Consider the following 17,870-nt stretch of genomic DNA (forward strand, 5'->3'; position numbering starts at 1 on the left):
TGGACATTGTAATTGTAGGGGGTGCAGCACAGTTTGTGATGGTTTTTATTTAAAAGTAAAAATCTAAAATATGAATCGAATAATGTGATTTAAGACTGAAATATCAATTCTCAGTAGTAAGGATATTATGGCATAAAGCAAAGGTGTAAACATCAATGCCTTTCACATCGTTCCGTGCAAGCCTTGCGTGTGACTTGCGGATGACTTTTTTGCAACTCGCAGGTCACCTGCATTGACAGTATCTCGCACGCATCTCACACGCAGTTGCCCGCAGAAGTGCACGCAAGTCTGTTTTGCACGCAGAAAAGTTTTGAACATGCTCAAAACTTTGTTGCAGGTGAGTTGCGGGCAATCACCTGTAAGGCTTGCACGAACAGATGTGACAGGGCCTTCAACATTTTCATTACAAAATATTCTGTCCCTGTAATTCAATAGAGAAAAAGTAATTTGGCTGAAGAAAGACAAGGAATGACTTGTGCCTCTTTCAGGCATATTGAAATCAAACTAAGAAGCATTTTTACAACATTGCAGTTTTCTGACTTTTTTCTTAATTTCTGAGTATCTTTTGAGACCAAATTCATGACAACCAGGGAGCTGGTTTCAAATGGATGCATATTAATGCAAAATAGAAAAAAGGCTTCTCAAAGAAACAATTTCAACTCAAATTTATTTTCAGATAAAAGTGATAAATAGATCAGTATTTTTGGGGGAAATAAAGGATATTGAAACGTAATTAAACCTTAGATCATTATAATTGCAAAAAAAGTCACTTAAAATATTGAAAAACAAAAGGTATAACACCAAGAAATACGAAAGAATTTGCCCGAAATAAATCACATTCATATAAAGAAAACTTTATCCTCAACATTAACTCAATGGACTTTAACTATAACACCCTTTGATGATAATGTTAAAAAAACACACAAAAAAAACAAATTGAAACAAACACAATCTCATGCAAAAACAAAAAACCATATCTAGGGTACATGCATTTGCATGTTTCAAATATTAACTTATTTTTCACCACCATTTTCCAGAGCAGAAAATGTACATTTCCATGATTCAGATATGCTGATTTATTGTTTTTCTTTACATCTGATCAGAGTATTAAATACAGAAAGCTCACCCAGGCACTATTCTTTTGACCTTGTGCGGGAGATATTTTGGTCAAGGAATTATGGGAAATGTGTATCATACGAAAAAAAGTCATGTTCAATATATTTATCATGAAATTATCTTGAAATTGATTGCTACTTGAAATCATTTCTTGATTTTTTTTTTTTTTAAATAAATTATTTTAAAGACTTTAAAACATTTATAAGTAGACTTTTTTTCTTGTAGAAAAAAAAGTTATTTTCATACCCCTAATTCATTGTGGGTCTTTATGTGATTGAGCTCTACTGGTGTTCATGTTTTCCATTAATTTTACACAGTATGATGAGCCCACACTCCATTAGGGATGACTTATGCCACGATCAAGCCATAACAATGACGATAATCCCTGGGACCCGTCTCATAAAGCCGCTCGTAAGAGCGACTTTAAGAACGACTGGTGATCCTTTCTTGTGGTAAATGATATTCACCATTAAATGTTCATTGGCGATTATTTAGCGTGTAAGAAAGATATACCAGTCGTTCTTAAAGTCGCTCTTAACTTACAAACAGCTTTATGAAACACCCACCAGACATAACTTCCCAAGGAGGTTACCTCATGTGAATAAATTGCCCAATGAACATCTTTGAAGAGTGCATTTCACTCGGTGGAAACTTCATGCAATTATTTGTCCCCCTGTGAGATCACCTCACCCAAGAGGCAACCCCTTCGAAAACAATTCTAAGTTACCTTGGGAGCTGACCTCCAGGCAGAATTTACCTTTGAATATGATAAACGCATGCTTAAAAACAAAATTTCCGAAAAACTTCAGGAACTCCAACAAACTCCACTGTATGTGACTTACAAGGTGCGATTCTGTTCTTGTATTACTCACTGTATGATTGGCTAACATGAATTGCACTGCTTCTAGTTTGACCAGCTTCCTGACACTGCTATACCCAACGGACAGGTCATTGAGAAGCTGTAACGTCTTTGAGATGATGGGTTCGCTGCCTCCCCAGTATTTGAGGTTGGTGATTCTGGTTGATAGATAATACACATTATCAGGCATTAGTATACAAATAATACATTTTATCGAGGGCATTAGTATACAAATAATACACATCATAGAGGGTATTAATATACAAATCAAATAATACACATCATCCAGGACTACATATACAAATAATACACATCATAGAGGGTATTAGTATACAAATAATACACTTTATCAAGGGCATTAGTTTACAAATAATACACTTTATTAAGGGCATTAGTATAAAAATAATAAACTTTAAGAAGGGCATTAGTATATAAATAATACACTTTATCAAGGGCATTAGTATACAAATAATACACATCATCCAGGGCATTAGTATACAAATAATATATATCATCCAGGGCATTAGTATACAAATAATATACATCATCCAGGGCATTAGTATACAAATAATACACATCATCAAGGGCATTAGTATACAAATAATACACATCATCCAGGGCATTAGTATACAAATAATACACATCATCCAGGGCATTAGTATACAAATAATATACATCATCCAGGGCATTAGTATACAAATAATACACATCATCAAGGGCATTAGTATACAAATAATACACATCATCCAGGGCATTAGTATACAAATAATACACATCATCCAGGGCATTAGTATACAAATAATATATATCATCCAGGGCATTAGTATACAAATAATACACATCATCCAGGGCATTAGTATACAAATAATACACATCATCCAGGGCATTAGTATACAAATAATATACATCATCCAGGGCATTAGTATACAAATAAAACACATCATCCAGGGCATTAGTATACAAATAATACACATCATCAAGGGCATTAGTATACAAATAATACACATCATCCAGGGCATTAGTATACAGATAATACACATCATCCAGGGCATTAGAATACAGATAATACACATCATCCAGGGCATTAGTATACAGATAATACACATCATCCAGGGCATTAGTATATAAATAATACACATCATCCAGGGCATTAGTATACAAATAATACACATCATCCAGGGCATTAGTATACAAATAATATATATCATCCAGGGCATTAGTATACAAATAATACACATCATCCAGGGCATTAGTATACAAATAATACACATCATCCAGGGCATTAGTATACAAATAATATACATCATCCAGGGCATTAGTATACAAATAAAACACATCATCCAGGGCATTAGTATACAAATAATACACATCATCAAGGGCATTAGTATACAAATAATACACATCATCCAGGGCATTAGTATACAGATAATACACATCATCCAGGGCATTAGAATACAGATAATACACATCATCCAGGGCATTAGTATACAGATAATACACATCATCCAGGGCATTAGTATATAAATAATACACATCATCCAGGGCATTAGTATACAAATACTTTTTATCAAGGGCATTAATATACTAATAATACACATCATAGAGGGTATTAGTATACAAATAAAACACATCATCCAGGGTATTAGTATACAAATAATACACATCATCCAGGGCATTAGTATACAAATAATACACTTCATCAAGGGAATTAGTAGACAAATAATACACATCATCCAGGGCATTAGTATACAGATAATACACATCATCCAGGGCATTAGAATACAGATAATACACATCATCCAGGGCATTAGTATACAGATAATACACATCATCCAGGGCATTAGTATATAAATAATACACTTCATCAAGGGTATTAGTATACAAATAATACAATAATCAACGTTGCACGAGGTAACTTTGGAAAAGTTCCCACATGCCCGAGGCATAGCCAAGGGTGTTCAAAAGCTAACAAGTGTGTGCAATTATTCTAATGCCTAATAAAAATGATGTGTATCACATGCTATCTAACACTGAGTTGATCCCTGTTATGAGATCAACAATCCTTATCTCAAATCATGACTGGTCAAGAGAAATAGTCATTCGGACCAGTCATTAGCAAGTTTTCTTATTAATAATTTCATAAGAGATGCTCAGAGCGCACAAGTGAAGGGGGGAGCAAAACAAAATAACAAAAAAATCATCACTGATAAAATGAGTTACAGAGGGAAGTTTTTAGCTTAATCTTAAAGGTTTTGACACACTTCCTATCCCGGATCTCTCGTGGGAGGGAATTCCATAGCAAGGGCCTGCATGGATAAATGCCCTTTCCCCCAACTTTGTTTTACATTTTGGAACAGTAGGAAGACCGGAGTCACTGGAGCGTAGAAGCCTAGATGGTGTGTAGGTGTGAATGAGAGCAGTGTTGTACTGTAAAGCAGAGCCATGAACTGAGTGATATACCAGTTAAAGGATTTTGAATTGGCTTTAAAAAGGATTGGTCGCATAACAGATTTCATCCAATCATTTGATTTACCTTCTGAGAGCAGTAAATTTGCAAATATCGGAAAGGCCAGAATACCAGTCTAAAGCCATGTGACTTTAAGAACATGGCTTCTAAATGTCAGATCTTTTAAAAATGTCATCTTGGGGTCAACAATCTGGATCTGGATGGTTTGATATATATACAAACGCCTGGTGTGGCTATCCCATACATTTTGGGAACACTGCATGAAGTCGGATGTGTACTCACTTTATTTGGATCTTTTCCAAGAGTTCTCTGGATCTGGTTCATAATTCAATTCATAATTTTTTTGACAAGGGGTTTGATTTGGAAGGTTTTAGCATGAACAAGTGCAACGCCTCTGGCAGTCTCGCCCGGATTACGTGATTTAATACAGCTGCAGAATACCTTGGAATGGAAAGTGAACTTACATTTTACCAATGAATACACTGAGCACCATGGATTCATCCTGGAGTCCTAGTACCTGTGATAATGTTCTGTATAGCTGTTCATACAAAAAAAAAATTAATTGGTATATACAATGATTAAATCATAATAAAAATAAAAACAATATAGGACTTATATAGCACACGTATCCACCTTGTTAGGTGCTCCTATATATCCCCGGCTATTAAAGCTAGTCTATCGATTCTGGTGCTCACAGCTTTTTGAGGAATTACTTCCTGCTGGTACCCATTTACCACACCTGGGTTGAGTGCAGCACAATGTGAGTAAATTTCTTGCTGAAGGAAAAACAACAACAAAATCGGCATAGCTGGGAATCGAACCCACGTCCCTCAGATTGAAAGATTTCCTGATTTGAGGTATATTTTATCAAATTTCCTGATTTTTCCCTGACTGGAAAAGAGTAAAATAATTGTCCCTGATGGGCTGGGAATCCTGTGTATTCCACGACATTATAGTAGAGGAGAGTTATTTCATTGCAATAAAGCAGAGGTGATCTAATTTAAAAATCAGAAGAAAAAAAATGTCCATGAGTAATGAAGGGAAACTTAATAAAACAATGATTTATAATAATTAATGCAAATAAGATTTTGAGGCCGCTGATGGATGGATGTAATGAGGACCTACTTCTTCTTCCTATACTATATTCCTCCTTGTTTCTTTCCCCTATTCTATAAGATAACCCTATTTAGCCATACAGAGTGCTTACCTTTGATGACTTTTGTATCTGGTGTCCAAGATATATCTTTGTGAATTGTTCAAAGAAACTAAGCATTGCGATATCTAGCTTCTCACAGCCTCCATGTGATAGTTTGGCATCAGTAAGGTTCATCAATTGCAGTACTCTAGAGAACACAAGAGAGAAATTCCCTTTTTCAATTTTATTATTTTTTATTCAATATATATATCCTGGATTTCCCCAAAAAATGACATGCATACAACAAAAACAATAACAAATATCTATTCAATGTAAACAAGTTTGAGATGGACAAAATTAATGGTTAATAATTAAACAACATGTATATCAAATGTTTAATATGGAGGAGAATGCTAAACAGCCGATGCATTCCCAATATTGAGAAAAAGAGGGGCGAAATTCCACATATTATGAGGGAAGGGGAATGATTTTCTCTAAAGGGTAATATTTGTTCACTCCGAAGTATACTTTCATCAAAATTCAAATCCTGATATCAATTTCTGTGGTTTTTTGCAATCAAGTGGGTTTGATAAAATAATGTTTCTTTGCCCACTGCCCATGTATTTTTTTTCCTTTACCATAAATCCACATAAAATCTCAATTGAAACAATGAATAATAATTCAAAGCAAATATATGCATTAATATGTCTGATTAGTCTGAATATCATATATTAAAAATTTAGATGTGTTGGTAAGACAATCACTTTGAATACATTTTTTTTTTATCTGAATGAAATTGAAAACATTGCATTATAAGAGATATGCATTATGTTTCGTCTTTCCCAGCCTTGAGTTAACATATTTATCTTTAAAAATATAATTATTTGGGACAGCCTCTAAAAACTTAATAAGGGCAAAATTTACACTTTTGTATTAAAGTTGTTCCCTTTTTTCATCTTATTATTTTTTATTTAATATATATATCCTGGATTTCCCGAAAAAATGACATGCATACAACAAAAACAATAACTAATATCTATTCAATGTAAACAAGTTTGAGATGGACAAAATTAATGGTTAATAGTTCAACAACATGTATATCAAATGTTGAATATGGAGGAGAATGCTAAACAGCCGATGCATTCCCAATATTGAGAAAAAGAGGGGCGAAATTCCACATATTATGAGGGAAGGGGAACGATTTTCTCTTAAGGGTAAAATTTGTTCACTCCAAAGTATACTTTCATCAAAATTCAAATCCTGATATCAATTTCTGTGGTTTTTTGCAATCAAGTGGGTTTGATAAAATAATGTTTCTTTGCCCACTGCCCATGTATTTTTTTTCCTTTACCATAAATCCACATAAAATCTCAATTGAAACAATGAATAATAATTCAAAGCAAACATATGCATTAATATGTCTGATTAGTCTGAATATCACATATTAAAAATTTAGATGTGTTGGTAAGACAATCACTTTGAATACATTTTTTTTTATCTGAATGAAATTGAAAACATTGCATTATAAGAGATATGCATTATGTTTCGTCTTTCCCAGCCTTGAGTCGATGTATTTATCTTTAAAAATATAATTATTTGGGACAGCCTCTAAAAACTTAATAAGGGCAAAATTTACACTTTTCTATTAAAGTTGTCACTGTAGTAATTATCTTTTTTTTAAATATGTCAGCATTTACCCCCTCAAACTGGTTAAAATAGTCAATACCTTTCATGTGGTGATAAAATAAATAGAATAAAAGAGAATATGCCAGGAGTGTTATCTTTTAAAGGCCTTTTTTTTTTAAACAAAAAAGGTGGAGGGGGGGGGGTGAGTAGGAGATAATGTAAGGTATAGGGGTAACTCGTTATGGGTTTTTCCCTCAGGGGACTGCCCGTTAGTGTCAAGCCTTGGATCCTGTTTCATGAAACTTGTCATCAATGACGACTAACAATATCATCCCATATGATTGGATGACAGCAAGTTTGTCATTGAATATTTGCTTTGTACAATCGATGACACGTTTCATGATTCAGCATGCTTATATACGATTACAAAAGCAAAGGGAATATGATGTTGTTTTACCTGCAGACCAATTCCCCATCGAGCCCATCGTGTTCATCCGCACTAGTGAAAGATACCCGACCACCGATCACGGCACCAATGATATACACAAGCCAAGTCAATCGACCTGTCACCAATGGGAGGAAGAGGAGAAGCGTACGAGTATTAAACAGAGGAATGACAGCCAAGAAAAAAATGAATGATTAAAATTGAATCATGTACTTCCAATCACCTATATGTGGAATCTTCAGGGAAAAAGGAATTTCTTATTTTCAGAGGTTACTTGTCATAACTCTCTACCTGAAACTGCATCATTGGATAAGCTTTAACGTTGCAACGGAAGGGGATTTTCCAGGGAAGCGTGTCATGAAAGGACTTGTCGGACGATCTATCCGACAGTTACCATAGTAACAGTGCTTCTCAGCCAATCAAAATCAAGGAAAGTTGTCAGATCTGACAACTTGTCAGACAAAAATATTGATAAAACCTTTCCCCTTTTTCGAGTTTCCAGGGCTCTTTCGTGCATTTTGGTGCGACATCGCCCCAAATCACCATGTAAATGTTTCCTTAGATTTTCCTGATTTTATGTCTGTTTTCGAATTCATGTGATGTGTCATAATCAAATTATCATAGTTTGAGCAAGTACGAATGGGGAACATTGGGGGGTTGGATGTACAAAAGGGTTATTTTATTGTATGCTGTTGACCTTTATGCATAGCACTTACTTTGTGATCAAACATAACAAACTGCCTTGAGAATTGGTAGCAGTATAAACAGAGTTCTACAATTATTATGTCATGGTTAAAAACAAAAGATCAGCAAGAGAAGAGGATTGGTATTCTACTCATAGATACACGGAACAATTAAAAAGATGACATTTCTCAGAAAAACATCACAATTCTGTCTCCCAGCCATCTTTCGGTCTGTAGCCTTAGATTCTTGCGTGGTTTCCGTTGCATTTTCTTTCAATAAAGATAGGCAGATTGCCATACATACGTGCTCGGTGGCCAGTAATGCATAAGCTTGAAAATACGAACAGGTTTGTCAACATTCATAAATCATTTGTAATCTGCATTTGATCTCCGACAGTTACCATGGTAACAGCCAATCAAAACCAAGGATTTCACTGAAATTGTCAGCTCTGACAATTTAGTCAGCGCTGACATCTTTCATGAAACACCCCCCTGGTCACAGAAAGTGGAGGCATTGTGTGGCTATCTAATTTGTGTTCCAACTTGCATGAGTGTGTGGATGGAAAGATGGTTGAGTCATACATTTGGTTTATTTCCAATTGGTCTAATGCCATTTCATCTAATTACAAATTATATACTATCATTTGGTCTATCATCAATTCGTCTACTATCCACATGGTCTGATTGCCAATTCTTCCACTCACCATATCGTCTAATATCCAGTTGGTCCAATAGCCATTTAGTCCACAAACCATTTGGTCTAATTGGATAAATGTTAATTGGGCAAAATTAATGAAAAGAAAATGGGTATTAGACCAACTGGTTATTAGACAAAATGGTCATAGATGAACTGGTGATTAGACGAAGTTATTATTGGAGCAAATGGTTACTGGACCAAATGATTGTTAGACAAAATGTTGATGGACGAAATGGCATTAGACTAAATGAAGGTAGACCATGTGATGAGTGGACGAGCTGGCAATAGACAAATCGGCAGTTTACCATACATTTCATGAACTGTGAAATTATGTAGAGAATGGCCCTGAAACTAAATCTGTACCATGACTGTCCTAGACCATTGATAGGGAGGTCTTAGCACATACCTTCTTGTATGGCCATTTCAGGGCTTGAAGGTAAGGTCTTCTGGTAATCCTGCGCTGATTGATCGAAGAGCTGAATGAGGAGTGCACAGGTCTTCTCATATTCACACCGACCTATGGTAGACAGCTGTCAAAATGAAAGAGAATAATATACATATATTGCTAATTTTACTGCCCCCTTGAGAGTGATCCCAAGAAATATGACATTTGCTCCTGAGATGGCTGCTCCTATAATTTCTCCAAAGATATAAGGTTAGGATTCGGGTAGTGATTTTTGGTTCAAAATGTGAGGATCAGATGAAAGTGAGAGTTGGGTTTAAAGTTCAGGTTTACGTTAGGCTTAAGTAGGAGCAACTGTCTTGGGAGCAATTGTCAAAGAATCTTTTTACTGACTGAATGGCGGATCTAGCTGGCCAGACACAATGCTTTGGATGGGCCAATCATTGTTCACAAACAATATGGCTTGTGTAATTGCATAGTACTTAACCCAGTTGGATCCACCACTGCAATTACTTAGAGACCCTCAGAAGGTTTGGCAAATCTACGCTTACTTGGTTGCTATTCCTCTGAAAATGTGTTTTCTTAACTACACAAAGAATTCAACAGGTGATATTTTTACTTCCACTGTACACTCAGCACGTTACAGGCACAATGTACAATCGTAACCTTGTAGCAGACTTTACCGGAACAGAAAAGCAAATGACTCACCTGTTCTAACTGCTGCTGAACCATACCGGTATCATCCAGGGGGTCTTCCAACCCATCTCGTATCACCATGGTGACAGAATCTAACCTTGAGGTGATGTAGGCCTTGGAGACCTCTGGAGTGTAGACCTCCAGGAGATGGGGTTCCGTGGCCTTGACGTAGGGTACGGACGCAACCATCCGCTGCCATAGCGTTAAGAGGTAGTGAATACTGTTGGGTGCAAATTGCCAGACTGGCGCCTGCAATACAAGAGAAATAAAGTAGAAAGTAAGATAATATTTAAACGAAAAACATCCCATCTATCTGGGTGAAACAGAATGAATCTTGCTGAAAATAAAAACACTTACAACACCATTTAGATACCAAATGCAACTTCAGATAGGGAAGTATGGGGCAACATCTGCAACTACAAAAAATTGAGAAAGTCAGCATAATAATAATAATAGGCATTTATATAGCGCCACCTATCTAGAAATATTCTATTCCGAGGTGCTTTGTTATTATTATTACCCCTGCTTTAGCTCGAGCTGGCTTTCAGCGCTCAAGCATTGTAAGCTGTACAATTTCCTATGTATAGATAGAATTTTTTTTATACCAAGCTTTTTTCGTTACTCAGATCAGAAGTGTTTCATTTAAAGTCACTGGCCCGTATTCTGAAGTCAGGTTTACCTTAGACCATGGTCTAACTCTGTGCTAAAATTATGGGAAGCCAAAAGTGTCAACATTATAATGTTTCTTATGTTTACTGTGCTCTTTTCTGATTCATCGATGGTGAAGACAATCATCTTTTTATACTTCCTAGACAATTATGAATGACTCGAGAGCCAAAAGAGCTGAAATATGGTATCTCTACTGTTAGTGATTTATGTAACAATTGGCTATCCATACTTAAACCACAACTTTAAACCTGGGTTTAAGTTAAACCCGACTTCAGAATACAGGCCATTACCTCACTCTCAATTACTCTCCATGGCTGAAAATGCCCTAGGATGGGGAGGAGAATGTCTCTTGCTGGGACAGCGAGTTGCTGGCTCCACCGATATAATTTTGTGATATGGAAATTTCATAAAATATCAATGACCTGCCTCCTATGTGTCAATCTTCTATAAATTGATTTAAATCTTTCTTTTTTTTTTAGTTCAAACAAAAAATTGTAATAATCTCAAATTATCATGGCTTGAGCAGTTCAAGAAGTGAAGAATAGAGAAAAGGGGTGGATATAAAAAAAAGGTTGATTATTTTATGAAATTACAACAAGGTGATTTCCAATTTCTTTTTTCACAATTTGGGGATCGACCAATCATAATTCTCTATAACAGCAGAAGACAATATTTTATTGATTGCAGAGTACAGGGGTTTATTTTTCTTTTATTTTTATTATTTGTGACTCAAGAACATTTTTCTGCACTGCCACTGCATCCCTTGTCTCACAAAAAAACAACAACCCAAGATAAGATTCAACTCAAATTCTAATTGCGATTGATCTAAATTTGTGTAAAGTGATATGAATTTGCAATTAAAGTTTGATAGGAATCCATCACACCTGGGTCCTGTAACACAAAGGTTAGAAATCAATTGTACCCCTGATTTTAATGATTGATTGTACATTGTAGTCAGTGGAATCCATCGTAGAATAAAGTTCTATGATCATTGCTAAGCTTTGTGTTCTGGGCCCAAAGTAAGGGTTGTGATTTATCCAGTCAAGCCCAACTATGGAAAGCCATAAAATTCATATTGTCCTGCACATAGGAATTATACAGAGCATTCATTTAGAAACAAGGAGCAACACACCGACAGGTGAGGACAAGAGAATACATCATATTCAGAATACATTTTGTTTGGAACTATGCATCCGACATCTTGGTGCTGGTTCTCCAAAGTTGCGATTGATAGGATCAATTCTTTGCAAGACAAGGGCCCTGTTGCATAAAAGTTACTCTTACGGTAACTTTGTCATCCAATGGTAACTACTATGAACCTTCTGAAGTTTACACTGGCAGGGCAGTAGACTGCAAATCGCCAGAATGCTGCTCACGTGTGGGTCAGAGTGTTGCTCTGAAACTTTCTACAGATATTTTATTTTTCATATTAGGATCCAATGAGTTCCAAGCTCTTATTGTTCTTGGAAAGAATGAATTTTTGTAAGTTTCTGTCCAGGCAAAGGGCACTTCTATACGGGTACCACTATTGTTCCTCGTCTCCCTTGTGGAAATCAAGTTTATGTATTCCTCTTTTTTTATATCAACAATATTATTCTGAATTTTAAACATCATTGTCAGTCTGCTCTTTTCCCTTCTACTTTCCAGTGTATCGAGTTGGAGATCTTTTAAAGGGGAATCCAGCCTCAGCCATAAAATGTTGTGTTGGGAAGGAGAAAAATAGATTAAACAGAATGGTGAAAGTTTGAAAGAAATCGGACAAGCTATAAGAAAGTTATAGTTGCTTTAAAATTGAGATCACTAATACTATGTAGATTTCAAATTGGCAACTGGGTAAGTAAATTATGACAAGGGGCAAGGACATTTTTCTCATAGGCCATGTACTTTATTATCAGGGATTTGTGGTTTTCTCCTAAGTACCCATTCCCCTGGGGCAGTAATCTAAATATAACCCAGGTAGTATATTGTTTTATGTCCTCATGAAAGAAAAATATAATTTGAAATAAAACTTTTAGGAAAAATGACATTTTAGCCATAATATGTATTGGAGTACATGGAAGAGTAGTCCTTGCCTTACATCACTATGACATCCCATATGCGGCCAATTTGAAGTCTCCATGGGTATAGTGATTACCAATATTTACAACTTTTAAAAATTCATAACTTTCTTGTTGTTTGTCCAATATTGTTCAAACTTTCACCTATCAACTTGTCTGATTTTTTTTTCCCTTATAAAAACAAGTTTTTATTTGGGTTGGATTCCCCTTTAACATTCCACTGACGCTACTTTCACGGCTATAATCTCCACAGCAAAAAGGGGCAGCCTTGCGTTGAACCCCTTCTAGAGTTTTAACTTGTTTTGACTTCATGTGGATCCCATGCACAAGTGGCATACTCTAATACTGGTCTGACTTATGATTTATAGGCTATGACTTTGACATCCCTTGGACAAAACCATAAATTTCTCTGTAGAAAGCCAAAGGGTTTTGTGGGCTTTGTTAGCTGTTTTTATCCACTTGTTCCCTCTGTGATAATTTATTGTCCAGCTGAACCCCCGGATATGGATGGGATGTTGTCTTTTCTAACACCTGTCCACAAAACAATGATCAACAGTCAATCAAAATCAGGATTCCATGCAAGTTACCATTGGATAGCAAAGTTACCATAATGGCAACTTTTATGCAACGGGGGCCCAGGACCTAATGTACTTACCTGTAAACTTGAGACTGTGAATTTTGCAATCAAGGCTATGACTTCGGTGTAGTCTTCCACCTTGACCAGTTCACCAAGCTGATAGTTTGACTTTAATCTTGCAAGTAATCTGCAGAACTCATGGTAGTTGGCTGATTCTGAAAGACCCTGTCACATACGGGAGTGTAAAAAAAAAAGAGATGTTAATAATTACAATTCATGCATTTTGTTATACCTGCTCTTATTGTGATGTCACTACTTTGCAGTAATCCTGAGAGACTCATTTGCCACAGTGTACTCAACACCATGCATTAATCACAGTGTTTATATTTCAAAGTGATGATAAACTCCATTCAAACACTAGTTCTCCAGGGACCTCTCATGGAGTTCTACCCTGCACTCGGGATTCATCAGTCAGTTAAATATCTGTTCAATTTTTCAATTTTCACTTGCAGCCTGTATTACTTTATACGTGTAAGGAAATAGTGGTTGACCCACAAGCCTCACATGATAATGAATGTTGGTGATGCATGTATTGATTACAACCTTCTGTACATAGACTTACAGTCACGAATGATCTTACATTTTTATAATACAGGGCCCCCGTCTTACAAAGAGTTGTGAATGATCCGATCAACCACAACTATGGAAAGCCAGCAACGTCAACATCTATCATGCATGTTTGTTCAAAATATTTTTAAACTCTGATGTACATTCATTGTTTTCTTGAAAATTCAGTGCGCTTCTCTTTAATTACAATGGACATTGTGCAAATTTCCTGTAGAAAAAATTATGACATTGATGGATTTCATACAGTTGAGGATGATCGGATCAATTGTAACTCTTTGTAAGATTGGGCCCAGGGCTCTTGAAATAGGAAACATTTATAATTGAGAAGAGAAAGAGCATACAACAAAACTTCCTAGATTACAATATAATTACAGGAAATGAAATATATTCAGCTTCTGCTACATACCTTATGAAACTTGCAATTTCAATTGATTCGTAATTCTTGAATAAAATATCAATTACAGACAGAAATAGCTTCCAACTTACTTGTGGATTTTCCAGGATCCCTCTCACCCCAGTGACTAGCTGTGATAAAAACTTTGCTCGTTCTGAATTGTTGAATAATGACCGGCGTACTGAAGCTATCTGTACTAGACAGGAGAGGGCCTATTTACACAAAGAATTCAAAATATCATAAGCCAATCAGATTCATCTATTTCCACATTTAAAAGCATTCAAATGTTTTTAGCCAATTAGATTAGCCATAATCTCCTGGAAAGCCATGTAATTTGGTAATACATGTACCAGCTTGGTGTCAATGTGGTGGAAAGTTGCAGTGCCGAGTTCCTTTGGGAGTTACTTTGACAGAAATTGATTCTTTAATTTCATATTTCATGAGAAAAAAAAATCAAGGTAGGATATCATGTTAGATCCTGATATCAGAAAATATCTCTATTCTGCTATGAGCCTGATGCACTCTACACATAAAAACATGAATGGAACTGCATTGAACATATGAACGTTCAAGCTGTTTTTGTTCTTATTTTTATATTGTCATTGTTAGGAATTCTTAAGAGCACTCCTTTCCAGCTAACCTTTTCACTATAAACTATCATGAAAAGAATTTGAAAACTCACAATCATCACAATCGCCTTCCTATTTAACAAAAGAATTCCCCCATTTCACGATAAATCTGATATTTTTACTTGGTATTGAAACTGACAAGGCATGCTATGTTCTCACAAATTCAAATTCAGATTTACATCAAATTGATTAAAGGGGTACTCCAGGCTGAAAATAATATGATTTGAGCAGATAAAGAAAATCAGACAAACAAAACACCGAAAATTTGATCAAATTCGGACAAGGAATAACAAAGTTATGGCATTGTAAGGATTTGCATTATTCAGGCAAAAAAGTTATCTGCATGTCTTCATGAACATTCAATGAGCAAACTGATGTCATATCCCCACTTCTTTTGTATATATACATGATGATGTGCATAACTGATTCCACAAAATATTGCTAAACTTCAAAATTCAATAACTTTGCTATTTGTTATCAGATTTTGATAAAATTTTCTGCATTTTGCTCTGTGAATTTTACTTTATTTATTTAGATATAGATATTTTCAGCCCAAAGTACCCCTTTAATATAATTATGCAAACTTTATCAAGACTTACTATAGGTGCTAACGATGCAGGTAATGCCTTGTATAGATCAAAGAAGAGATGTACTGTACTAAAATCCAGAAAGGCTATGGATAGAGGAATAGAATTAGAAAATGAAGTGACATTATTAGCAGGGGCAAGATGTATTTATTAATACACTTAATTTGAACACATAAATTGAAAATGAAAATGGGCAAAATGTAAAAGCATAATTACATTAAATTATTCACTAAAGTTTAGGAGTATGTACTTCAGCATTGGACTAAAATTGATTTGTTTTGCAACCTACTGGCAAGCTTTTTAAGTTTGAAAATGTGACCAGACACCCCCAAAACCAAAAATAAGTTGTAAAAATTAATTGTGAGATTGTGCATATAAGAATCATAACAAAACTTTCAACTAATCAGTGCTGAATTGGTTCACAAAGTGAAGAAAGATTGGAGAAAATGGAGGTCAGATGGACACACAAAAAGGTTTTTTTTTTATGATATTGCCCTAAAATATGGGGAGCATTTCAGGAAAAGTTACGTTAGAGATTTTATCGACAGAAGTTATAAGCTACTGAAAATCCTTGCATCTTATTGGCTGAGAACAGACTAGGCTGTGAAAATCACTGAAAAAACTGTCATGAAACGCTCGCATGCTGTTTGAGAGGAAGTTTCAACTTGTCTGTTGTCTTTGATTGTACAACGCCTACTTGGCTTGTTGTACGCGAGCAAATTGGGAGGTTGAATGTCAAACATTTGTACCGTTGCACACACGACGTACCATCCAAAATGTACCGCTGCACGGCTTTAGGAGGTGACGTCACAATACGATTCAATTCATTGTGCTCAGTAAAAAATGATAGTGAAGTATGTGTATAGCCTGCTGGCTTAATGCGCAATGCTGCCCGAGGTCATGTGCGCTTGTGGGATTTTGCTTTTGCTTTCAATATTTTTGCACCCTTTTCATAGATTACTGCAGGGAAAAACTCTGGTTCTTTTCTTCATATTTTCGCTAAGCTCTGTGTTGTACAACACAAATGGCGAATATTCTTATTCGTGCAATGGTGCGAGATTTCGAATTCGGTGAAAGAAAGAGACACTCTATAGAGCATCTTTCTTTCACCTCATGCGAAATCTTGCACTCATGCCTATTCGATATTTGTACACTGCTTGCCCTTACCTGACCGCCATCCTGTAGGTATCTGGACAGTGCCCAAGTCATCTGACGATTCATCGGTCAATGTACCTATGAAGTCAAAGGTCAAGCAGTTCCTTGAGAGCTGCAAGAGCTGGTTGATCACAGCTTGCTGTTGGTGCAGAAAAGAGAAGAAAAAAAATGGGTTTGATCACAGACAAAAAAAAAAAATAAAAAAAATTGATCTATTTATTCAAATTACCGGTAACTTTTTTGTCGGGGGTGAGCTTGGTTTTGAGAATGTACAATGGGGTTGATGATGATGATGATGCACAGCATTTGTATAGCGCCATATATCTGTCAAAGACATTCAAAGGCGCATTGGAGGAGCCAGCCAATCTGGGTCGCCTAGAAGGACGCACACACAGAACTGTGACCCGCAGGTCTCTACTCCCGATAACTGGGGGAATGCAGGTGGACCACTACACCGGGGTTTCCCCCTACTCTTATTCGAATAGTGCAGTGGGTTCTTAACGTGCAAAGGTGGTGATTTTCCTCTACACCGGGCCACCATTTAACGTCCTATCCAAGGGACGGAGTGTTTTCCACTGTAACATAGCCTGCATCTATGAAACAGGGGAGGGACGTTTACACACAACGCACTGGCTTCAGTCATCCGCCCGGGGTGGACTCAAACCCACGATCTTTGGTTCGACGGGCACACGCTTTACCGACTGAGCCAACTTCGCTCTCAATTCCATGTCCACATGTACTTAAAATGACTAAAGAGGGTATGAACCCACGACTGTTGTTCTGAACATACCATCCCGTTCTATCACATTGTCGTGCTGCGTCAGCAACTATGCTCTCAACAAAGAAGGTCCAATGAAGCTTGCAGTCTCGTAAGTGAAAGGGTTATTAAAACGGTGCAAAATAATTCTTTTTTATGTTAAAGGGGAATCTCGCTTTGGTCATCAAAAATTGTGAGGGAGAGGAAAAAAAATAAGTAAAGCAGAATGGTGAAAAATTGAAAGAAATTGGACAAGCAATAAAACACTTATGGCTGTTTAAAAATTGAGAT

The 17,870-nt window shown here is 36.1% G+C and overlaps 1 protein-coding gene across 1 annotated transcript in view; it reads right to left on the reverse strand.

Annotated features, from left to right (window-relative positions):
• LOC129272776 (exportin-7-like) overlaps positions 1 to 17,870 on the reverse strand; it is a 53,897-nt gene that overhangs the window by 24,730 nt on the left and 11,297 nt on the right. The window contains exons 8-17 of the mRNA XM_054909878.2: positions 16,835 to 16,961; positions 15,680 to 15,753; positions 14,544 to 14,663; positions 13,509 to 13,655; positions 10,140 to 10,376; positions 9,435 to 9,558; positions 7,661 to 7,766; positions 5,650 to 5,785; positions 4,907 to 4,980; positions 1,989 to 2,133 (exon numbers count right to left, since the gene is read on the reverse strand). Coding sequence (XP_054765853.2) covers positions 1,989 to 2,133; positions 4,907 to 4,980; positions 5,650 to 5,785; positions 7,661 to 7,766; positions 9,435 to 9,558; positions 10,140 to 10,376; positions 13,509 to 13,655; positions 14,544 to 14,663; positions 15,680 to 15,753; positions 16,835 to 16,961 — 1,290 coding nt within the window. The remainder of the gene's footprint in view (positions 1 to 1,988; positions 2,134 to 4,906; positions 4,981 to 5,649; positions 5,786 to 7,660; positions 7,767 to 9,434; positions 9,559 to 10,139; positions 10,377 to 13,508; positions 13,656 to 14,543; positions 14,664 to 15,679; positions 15,754 to 16,834; positions 16,962 to 17,870) is intronic.

Source organism: Lytechinus pictus, chromosome 12, assembly GCF_037042905.1.
Source record: "Lytechinus pictus isolate F3 Inbred chromosome 12, Lp3.0, whole genome shotgun sequence".
In the NCBI taxonomy this organism is placed as follows: Eukaryota; Metazoa; Echinodermata; class Echinoidea; order Temnopleuroida; family Toxopneustidae; genus Lytechinus; species Lytechinus pictus.